The 11,101-nt window shown below is 47.0% G+C and overlaps 1 protein-coding gene across 1 annotated transcript; it reads left to right on the forward strand.

The window, feature by feature from the left end:
• The first annotated feature begins 6,903 nt into the window (after window positions 1-6,903).
• LOC141041909 (indole-2-monooxygenase-like) lies at window positions 6,904-9,766 on the forward strand. Its single transcript, XM_073509480.1, has 3 exons — window positions 6,904-7,444; window positions 8,348-8,782; window positions 8,880-9,766. The coding sequence occupies exons 1-3, from the start codon at window positions 6,941-6,943 to the stop codon at window positions 9,501-9,503; spliced, it is 1,563 nt and encodes a 520-aa protein (XP_073365581.1). The 5' UTR covers window positions 6,904-6,940; the 3' UTR covers window positions 9,504-9,766.
• Window positions 9,767-11,101: the final 1,335 nt, after the last annotated feature.

An 11,101-nucleotide genomic window follows, 5' to 3' on the forward strand; every position in this document is an offset into this window, starting at 1 on the left:
ATAGCTCCTTGCTTGCGAGTACTTTGGATGAGTACTCACGGTTGCTTCTCTCCCTCTTTCCCCCCTTTTCCTTTCTATCTGGTTGTCGCAACCAGATGTTGGAGTCCAGGAGCCAGACGCCACCGTCGACGACGACACCTACGACACTGGAGGTGCCTACTACTACGTGCAGCCCGCTGACGATGGCCAGGAGTAGTTAGGAGGATCCCAGGCAGGAGGCCTGCGCCTCGTTCGATCTGTATCCCAGTTTGTGCTAGCCTTCTTAAGGCAAACTTGTTTAACTTATGTCTGTACTCAGATATTGTTGCTTCCGCTGACTCGTCTGTGATCGAGCACTTGTATTCGAGCCCTCGAGCCCCCTGGCTTGTATTATGATGCTTGTATGACTTATTTATGTTTTAGAGTTGTGTTGTGATATCTTCCCGTGAGTCCCTGATCTTGGTCGTACACATTTGCGTGCATGATTAGTGTACGGTCAAATCGGGGGCGTCACACTCCTCCCCGTTCGGTCCGGCTCCGGCGACCCCCTTTCCTCCCTGTCCCCTCGATCCTCTTCATATAATTTTTTTCATATAATTTTTTATCATATGCATATGTTGATTATATGGATGGATGGATGATGTATATGTTCATTATATGGATGGATGGATGATGTATGCTTTTTTCATATAATTTTTTTAGGCAGATTTTTAGAAATTTTTAGGCAGATTTTTAGAATTTTTTGTGTATGTATGTTATGTTCATATGTATGTATGTTCATATGCAAAGCATATGCAAAGAAAATGTATGAATGGTCATATGCAAAGAAAAATGTATGTATGGTCATATGCAAAGAAAATGTATGTATGTATGTTCATATGAAAGAAAAATGTATGTATGTATGTTCATATGCATATGCAAAGAAAATGTATGTTCATATGCATATGCAAAGAAAATGTATGTTCATATATATGATGATATGTTCATATAAAAAGGAAAATAAGAAGAGGAAGAAAGGAGAAGAAGAGGAGAGGAAGAAGAGGAGAAATAAATAAGAAGAGGAAAAAAGAGGAGGAGAAGAAGAAAGGAATAGAAGAGAAGAAGAAAAAAAAGAAAAAGTTCTATTTTTTCTTCTTCTCTCCTCTATTCCTTTCTTCTTCTCCCTTTTTTTTTCTTCTTTTTTTTCTTCGATCTTCTCCTCTATTCCTTTTCTTCTTCTCCTCTTTTTATTTCTTCTTCATTTTCTTATGTTTTATCGGGTCTGTCGTCGTCGATATACCCCTCTCCCGATAACTTCAACACGAGGGGAGGTCGATATACCCCCACCCCGCCGATAATATTATTTTCCCATGTACGTATGTTGTCGTTGTCGATATAACCCCCTCCTGATAACTTTAACACGTGGGGGGGTCGATATACCCCCTCCCCGATAACATTACTTTCCCATGTATGTATGTCGTCGTTGTCGATATATATAACTCCCTCCCAGATAACTTCGACATGATGGACGGTCGATATTTATACCCCCTCTCGACCGTGATAACTTATACCACGGGAGCACCCCCCGGCCCTCTCGCTCGACCAAACCTCTCGAGGACACCCAAACCCTAGAAAAAAGGATGTCGGCCTCCTACCCCCTCCCGCCGCGCCCCTACCCTTGAAGCGTTGCCTAGGCCACCCCAAACCCGGAATAAGCTAGGTCTACGTTTGCACTAATATATCCACCTGCTGTCATGTTTGTGTAATAATTGCCATGTTGTAATATTTGCAGAAACAATGGAGCACGGACGAGACGAGCAAGCAGAAGAGGTGTTGGGGGACATAATCTTAGCCGGAGGTGATATCTTGTCGTATCTTAACAACAATGATGGTCTGGAAGAACAGGGTGAAGAAGCAGGCTATGGTGATCGAAGAGTGGAGGAGGAAAGACATGATTATGATGGCTCCGGTGACCCAATGCTGGTGCAAGAAGGAGCCCGTGGTGACGGCTCCGGTGACCGAACAGAGTCCGGCCAGGTAAATATATTAGTTAAGCCTGTGCTAACTAGCTAGTTGATGCATTCATTGTTTTGGTATGTACACATATTAATTAACACTCGTCTTTCTTCTTTTTTCTAGCCCTCCGAATCGAGCACAACTGCGGTAAAGAGACGAGGCCCGAAGAGAAAGTTGCGCTCGGATGAAAGGTTTGAGATCACCGCAATCGCGCGCGGCGGCCAACCGATTGAACCCATCCGGACAAAGGATGCATTTGCTGCTCAGTGCGGGGTTCTAGTTAGGGACAAGATCCCGATCAGCATCCACCAATGGTATAAGCCTAAGAAGGAAGACCCTGAGGTGTCTTATGTCAATGATATGCAGAAAGATGATCTTTGGACTGAGCTGAAGGCAAATTTCACCCTACCGCCAGAGGAGGATCCGGAGAAGCCAGTTATAGAGCAATTAATCAAGTCTCATGCTCTTAAGAAGATGGCAGACCTATTCAGGAGGTGGAAGAATGAGCTAAAAACGTTTGTCGACAAAGAAGAGACACCAGAATTCATCGGCCGGTATGAGAAGATCAGAGATCACTGGCCCGCATTTGTGGCCCACAAGACATCGGAAAAGAGTAAGAAGATGTCAGCAACAAACAAGAAGAATGCTGCAAAGAAGAAGCTTCACCATCGCACGGGGTCAGGTGGCTACCTCAAAGCCCGACCTAAGTGGGCCAAGGCTGAGAATGATCTGCTTGAAAAAGGGATCGAACCACAGACAATGAACTGGACAGACCGTTGCCGGACTTGGTTCTTCGGGGCTGGCGGAACCTTGGACCCTGTATCAGGGAGGTGCGTTTGGACGAACGAGCTTTTGAGAATACCAGTCAAGAAGATTCAGCAATATATCGATGCAGCGCAGGAAGGGACGTTCGTTCCAGACAGAGAGAACGACGAGCTCACAATGGCCCTCGGGAATCCTGAGCACCCTGGACGGACACGAGGCACGCCAGGCTCCGTTCCGTGGAAGGCTGGTTTTCCGGACGCGGGCGGTTACAAAAGCCAGGAGAGGAGGAAAAAAGTGGAGCAGATCCAAATTAAGAAGCTGCACGAAAGGGTTCAAGCGCTAGAGGAACGAGACGGCAATCGACATGCCGAAACTGCCCCCGAAGCTACACCGCCATCTCAGCGGGAAGCAGCGTGGCTTCCACCGAGCTGCTTCAGCTGGAGCATGCGGCTCCTGCTAGCTACCCCGTGGATGTTATCACGGAGTCTCAACATTGCCACCTTATGGCGGAATGGCAGAACTTCAAAGTCAAGGCGGCTGTTGGCTCTGTTTTACCTCCTGAACCCGGCGCAACCTACCACTGCCGGCCGATTCCAGAAGGATATGCTAGGGTGATGGTGGATGAAATAACGGAGGGATTTGAGGAGCTCCAGCTTGACCACCCTACCGGTGAAGGGGAGACTCGGCTGGGTTCTGCTCTGAAGACTCCATGCCTATGGCGGAAGGAGCTCATCAAGCTTCCGAACTGGACGGCTCCGGCGAGTAAGGGCACTCCGCCTCCTCCTCCGGCGAGTGATCAGGGCACTCAGCCTCCTTCTCCGGCGTGTGGCGGCACGCCGCCTCCTTCTCCACCAGCGCCGGCGCGCCAGAGTAGCCAGCCTCCTCCTTCTCCGCCTCGTCAGCAAGGGCGGAAGAGACCCGCCGCCGCTGCGGCTGCTCCGGCGCGTCGTAGTCCTTCTCCTCCGCCTCGTTAGCAAGGAAAGAAGACAGCTGCAGCCGCTCCGTCTGCTCTGCCGGCGTCTAGCAGTACAGCTGCCAGAGGCGGGAGGCAATACAGATTCGGTCCTTCTCTGAAGACTCCAGAGAAGTTACCATACGAGAGGACCGAGGAAGAAACCAGGAAGATCATGCGAGCCGAAGTGACAAACTTCTTTGAAGGGGTGAAAGCAAAGAAACATCCACCTCCGAAGGAGAAGGTAGATCCGGTGAAAGCAAAGCGCACTCTGGCTGCCCTGACAAAACCACCAAAGTCTCCGCCGAGAGGCAACTATGAGCGCATTCTTGCAAAGACATATGCCGAAGCGGAGCGATCAGGAAGTACTGTCAGTGATAAAAGGTTAAAAGAACGACGAGCTGGGAAAAAAATTGCCCAGCTCGGCGAACAAGCGAACTAATCGTGCCCCCCGCTCAAGGTGTCAAAAGACATCGTCGCTAATGATCCGAGTATGGTGCCCGGTTATAGCAATCTTGGAGATTACCTGCCCGACGATGTACATTATGAAATCATGGAGGTGGACGAACACAAATACCATCACGGGAAGCCTCTCGTCAAAGATGAAAGATCTCTAACAACGATGATGCGAAGACTACATGATTGGTACATGAAAACCTGCAGAGAGTCTGATGGGATGGATACTTTGACGCTGAGAGTTAAACCGGAGCATGACCTCGTTGGAATTGATCTGCTGAAGGTTCCATTTGAGGATTTCTTCCGGTTTTACAATCAAAAGGCCCTCGATAAAACAACGATCACTTGCTACTGTCTGTAAGTAGTACTACTTCTGTCATTAAGTCTCTCTATATAGGTCAGCTCTTCCATTGCATGTATTTATAATTATCCTCACTATATTATGCAGATTGAAGATCGCCGAATTGAAGAAAAGACAAATCGGTGATATTGGGTTCATTAACACAAATCTCATAGATGCATATACGGTTGAAAAACATCCCAAAGAAGCCGAGGCCAACTTGCTACAATCGTTGGTATTAAATCAAAACAAAGATATAATACTCTTTCCTTACAACTTCAAGTGAGTGTTACTGTCTTGTGCATATTCGGTTTACCTTATTAGTCCAGGTTATGGTAATGTAATTGATGACTTATGCATGCATGCGCAACTTCCACTATATTCTCCTAGAGATTAAGTTTGAGCAGGGAGTAGTAACCGTCTTAGACTCGAGACGAAAAGATCCCCAGGACTATGCGAACCTGACTCAAATGCTCGAGAAGTAAGTTAAATCGATCATTATCCACCATATCAGCAACTTTGTTCATTTCCTGATATCAAGTAATTGTTTTCTTTGTCTGGCAGGGTTTGGAGAAAATTCACCTCAAAAGCTCCGGGACTGCCGAAGAAGCTGCAATTTAATCACCCGAAAGTAAGTACTATAGTAGCATGTTCCGCGCATCTCCTAGTGATTCAAGCGCTAGTTTCATCAATACCATTTAGCATGCTTGCTTATCAGTTTGATTGACCTCTATTTCTTGTAAAGTGGTTGTGGCAGGAACCCGGGAATAATTACTGTGGATACTACGTTTGCGAGTCCATCCGCTACACGACCTGTGAGCGGGGCTACACTAAAGAACAATATGAAGTGTGTAAGCAATAATATTCACAATTTTATTTTATTACCATCATTTGTGTTGAGTTTCATTTATTCATATATATATGTATTGGCCCCCTTCTTCAAATTAGATGTTTCGGAAGCGGGATGAACTCCTAGCACCAGATCGTATGCGAGGAATTCAAGAGGAATTGGCGGCATTCTTTCTTGACCACGTGATCGCTGAAAACGGAGAATACTATGTGGACCCTGTGTTCCTACAATTTAATTTGGAGATTGTATTGTAAGAGATAATTATTGTATATATGTAGCCGGTAGTGTCGGATAGATATACGAGAACTTGTTGTTCGACCAATATCTCGGAGAAGGAGAGGTGGTCGATATCACTTCTCTCTGTATGCATATGTTCATGACGATCTTCTGTTTCCTTCATTTGATTACTAGCTAGCGTGTCTACTCCTCTCCATACGTATATAGTACTTAGCGTCGACCAAGCACGGAGATAAGAGAGGACACTTCTCTCTATTAATTAGCTAGCTAACACAATATATGAAACACCTAAATTAACCCCCCAAAACCCCTAAACCACCCCCTTTCAAAAAAACAAAAACCTCAGCTCCTGCCAGCTCCTGACGCGTGGATGCCTATTGGTCCCGGTTGGTGACACCAACTGGGACAAATGGCCCTACCTATTGGTCCCGGTTGGTGGCACCAACCGGGACCAAAGGCCCCCCTGCCTGGGCTGGCAGCAGCGGCCACGTGGAGGACCTTCTGTCCCGGTTCGTGTAAGAACCGGGACTAAAGGGTTAGGGCTTTAGTAACGACCCTTTAGTCCCGGTTCGAGAACCGGGACAAATGGCCCTTACAAACCGGGGTAAAAGCCCCTTTTCCTACTAGTGGAAGTATGTGACCAAAATATTATTTAATAAAATAATTGAGTAGTGAAGTTTAACTCGATGGCTAAAAAATTTAACATTTTTAAGGAGCAAATATACACCTCTAAAGGTTGGAGATGCATCTAATGTAAATTACAAAGGATCGTTTAGAGATGGATTTAGTCGTACCCGGCAGATCTCCACGACTTGTAAATCTCTCCATTTAATTTACCTATGGTTTTGATCAGAGTATAAACATGAGATAAGGGGTTCAACGCTATCTAAAACAAACGTACGTAATTCATTCATAACTCTCAGTTTTAATGGATCAGCGTATTTGCGATGGAATCGCTGGTGATTACAACTCCATGTTTTGCCTGCCGGAATAGACCATGAATAACAACCTGTGCATTCGTTATTGCCTGAAGAAAAAAGACCCATCGAGTCTACCAAATAACGGGTTGTAGTTGTCTTGCCCATGATGTTGGTGTTTTCCACATTTTTTCTGAGGGGCAACAAAAAGTTCATAAAGCACCTAACCAAGAGTCAAAGACTGCCTTGTCTGTTTCTTAGAATGAAAGCTACGTTGCCCCTAACTAACTGCTCCAAGTTGAGTGCACCACAGAGCTTAATTCTGTCGTTTTACTCTGCCTGGCTAGCTTATAAGCAGCTGATCGAGCTTGTGATGATAAACTAAGCTGGTTAAGAAGAACCATTTCCGGCAGCGCTCCACAAAGCGCTGGGCTAGACAATAATTTCCCATGGCAGGTCTCGTCATGCTAGAGATGCTTCCGCGGGCATGGTTTCTCTTCCTCTTCCCGCTCTTCCTCTTGTTTCGGTATTATTATTGCTTCACTGTGAATGGGAAGACAGGAAAAGGGCAGCAGCGAGAAAGTCGCCTCCCGCCTTCTCCACCGGTACTGCCCATCATCGGACACCTGCACCTCGTCGGCTCTCTCCCGCACGTCTCCCTCCGCGACCTCGCTGCAAGGCACGGCTGCGACGGCCTCATGCTCCTCCGTCTTGGCGCCGTGCCGGCGCTCGTCGTGTCGTCGCCGCGTGCCGCGGAGGCGGTGCTGCGCACGCACGACCACGTCTTTGCGTCGCGGCCCCGCTCCATGGTCGCCGACATCATCTTGTATGGCTCATCCGATATCGCCTTTGCGCCATATGGCGAGCACTGGCGGCAGGCAAAGAAGCTCCTCACGAACCACGTGTTGAGTGTTAAAAAGGTGGAGTCTCTCCGCACCGTCGCCATGGAAGAGGTAACTTAAAAAAAAAAATCAGTTTTCGTCCCGTTTGATAGAAATCCTTTTATTATTGCGACCAAGATTGTCACTAGGAATTGCGGGCCCTGACTTGAAATACGATAGGAAGCCTTGAAATTGGAAAGCATAAACGTCGTTCTAGTTTAGATAGACTAGTCAGCAGCACGGGCTAATTTTGGAGACATGCTACAATAGAAGTACCAATGCCATTTATTAATTTTTATTTTTAAATTACAGGGAATTATAATCTATAATATTAGTATTGAAAACATGGAAAATTTGTTTTCTTAGCATGAAAAATATTCATAAGAAACGTTACCAAAGACACATTGATTTATTGGATGCAATGTTTTAAATAGCGGGCTATTGCCAAATAGCGGCGGACCTCAAAATCAGCTATAGCGGAGTTATAGCGGGCTATAGCAGGCTATAGCGGGTTATTTGTACATGGGACTATTTAGCGGCACCCTGCTGAAAAGGCTATATAGCGGGTTATAGCGAAGCTATAGCCGGCTATTTAAAACATTGATTGGGTGCCATGCTTAAGGTGTTGGAAACCTTGTGGAAATAGGTAAATACATCTTGGATCAAGATACATCTGCTTGTATCACCAAAGAAGGATCGATTTTCAGAGACCCGTAAATTGGGAGCTTGATATATTCCACATTTCTTACATATTTATTGGGAGCTTGATATATTTGTTTTCAAATCAGAGTGTTGCCACTATATACGTCCCATTTTAGTTAGGGATTTCCTACCATCGACGTTTTTGGTAATTTTGTTATCACAAACTTACCACGTCACAAAAAAAAATGTAGAAAATTGACTTACATTTTGCCCTCTCCTAACAATTACATAAAAGTTAGCTACACTCATACTTCAAGATACATGTCATCATAGGTGAGCATGGTGATGGCCAAGATTAATGAGGCCGCAGCAGTAGGTGGTGTGATGGACATGAGCAAGCTTCTCAAGTCATTCACATGTGACATTGCGTGCCGCATCGTGTCGGGAGAATACTTCCTAAAAGAAGGACGAAGAAAGTTGTTCCAGGAGCTCACTAGCGAAACATCACATCTGCTAGGAGGGTTCAACATGGAGAAGTTCTACCCAACATTGGCTAGGGTAGGAGTAGGACTGCTTAAGAAGAACATTAGTGCAAAGGCTGAGAGAGTGAAAAATAGATGGGATGATCTGCTGGACAAGGTGATCGATGATCATGATAGCAAGGACAAGTCAATGTTAGATTACAACTGTGGCAATTTCATAGACATTCTATTATCTATTCAGATGGAGTATGGTCTCACAAGAGAGCACATGAAAGCTCTCCTAATTGTAAGTAAAAATAGTACCTTCAAAATTATATTGTTGATTAAAAATAAATAAATAAATATGTATATATTATAGTGTCCTAATTAGTTGATATCCCCAGGATGTACTTTTCGGTTCAATAGAGACGATGTCTAACACTCTGGAATTCACATTGGCTGAGATCGTGAGGAGCCCCCGCCTGATTGGGAAGCTACAAGAGGAGGTAAGGAGTATCATACCCAAGGGACAAGAACTTGTCAGCGAAGCTGACATTAACAAGATGGCATACCTAAGAGCAGTCATAAAGGAGTCACTCCGACTTCATCCTGTTGCGCCTTTACTTGCTCCACACTTGGCTATGGCTGACTGCAACATCGATGGGTACATGGTTCCTGCTAAGACACATGTCTTGATCAATGTATGGGCCATTGGTAGAGACTCTAGCTGTTGGGAAGACGCTGAAGAGTTCATACCAGAAAGATTTATAGATGAAGGCAGTGATGTGGGTGTCAATTTCAAGGGGAATGATTTCCAGCTCTTGCCATTTGGGGCAGGACGCAGGATGTGCCCTGGTATAAACCTCGGAATCGCCACCGTCGAGCTTATGTTGGCAAACTTGATGCACCATTTCGACTGGGAACTGCCGCTTGGGGTTGAGAGAAAAGACATCAATATGACAGAGGTGTTTGGGCTAACTGTGTGCCGGATGGAGAAACTATTGTTAGTTCCCAAATCATGCATGTAGCTGGATGGATAAATTCTTCAAATCTAAGTATTTTGTGATACCGGTATATTGTTGCGAAATAATTAATGATGGCAGAGGCGTTGCTCCTCTTAATGATGCCATCATCCTGGGGCTGTTGACATCCGAGATTACCACCCCATCAGCTTGGTGCGTAGTTTTGGGAAAAATTCTTTAAAAGCTGATGGCCATTGGAGCAATAATATTGTCGATGTACAAAAGTAGGGGCACACCTTTGTACCCATTTACTTGTGCACGGACAGTCGGAGCCGCGCGTCACGGCCACACTAAGCAGGGCAGAGGAGGGGAGCCGGAGAGAAGCCGAAGCACAAGATGGCCAAGGCAACGCCAAGACCAAAGATACCAAAGAGCGAGAGGGTGAGGTGGACTCCCCCGGCAAGGCCCTTGCCGAGGCAGCCTCCGCGGCCCCGGCAAGAGCCTTGCCGGGGCAACTTGCCCGATGCTAACAGAGCGAGCCACCCTTGAGCCCACGGGTTCCAACTCAACCAACCACATTGGAACTAGGGCTCGGGAGGCACCTCCGTGGTAGCATGCAAATCTTTGTCAAGACCATAGCGAAATGAGATCAGATAAGAACCAGAAAACGGCGACCCTCGGCGGGATCCTTGCCGAGGAGATCCACAAGACCGCCGGCAAGCGCCTTGCCGGGGACGACTGCAACGCCACGGCAAGACCCTTGCCGGGCCCCCGGCAAGGCCCTTGTCGAGGGCGTCAGCGGGGCCACAGCCAGGCCCGCGTCGACCAAGACTCCACCGCCGTCCCCAAGCAGCTGCTAGCTCAACCAGCTGGGCAGGCACCTGCGTGCTCAGCAAACACATGCGTGGTGGCATGCAGATCTTCGTGAAGACCCTACCACCACACCACCTCAGCTGCCTACCTGCCTACATGGCGCCGCATGCACCGCTGGCCTGGGCGTGTGTCGAAGCAAGGCGAGGCGGCAACGGACAGGACGGGCCTCGTTCCCATCCCCAATAAAGCTAAGGGACACCTAAGCTACGCATTAAATGTGTCTTTGTCCTGTAACACGAGCCATAAGCTTGCAGCACTGTAGGTCTTTTCACCTCTTGTGTACCACTGTGGCAGCCCCTTCCGACTATAAAAGGAGGCCCTTGGCATACTGGAGAGGGATTCGGCTCTTTTGAACTACGCAGCCACCATAGCTAGTTCGAGAGCTCAAGAACTCTCTCAAATACACACCAAAGCAGGACTAGGATATTACGCATCCTCGCGCCCCGAACCTGGGTAAACGATCCTTGTGTTGACTGCTAATCCTGCTCTTCTCACAACCCCGCGCCCTGGCAACCGTAGTAGGGATTCTTGTGATCCCATAGGTGTCGTTTCCCACCAACATCTTTGGCGCGCCAGGTAGGGGCGCAATTGTGAGAACCTGGTCTAGTAGTTAACCTAGCAGTTCTTCATCGCCATGGCCTCTAAAGAAGAAGACGACCAGGAGAAAACTACGCCGCCTGCAAGCGCGAAGGATGCTAGCGCGGCAACAGAAAAGCTAAGTCATCCAGAGCCTTGAGGAATTTCCTTTTATACATGAGTTTATTGTCCTCGGAGATCCTGCCTATGTATGA

This window comes from Aegilops tauschii, chromosome 2 (assembly GCF_002575655.3).
Source record: "Aegilops tauschii subsp. strangulata cultivar AL8/78 chromosome 2, Aet v6.0, whole genome shotgun sequence".
Taxonomy (NCBI): Eukaryota; Viridiplantae; Streptophyta; class Magnoliopsida; order Poales; family Poaceae; genus Aegilops; species Aegilops tauschii.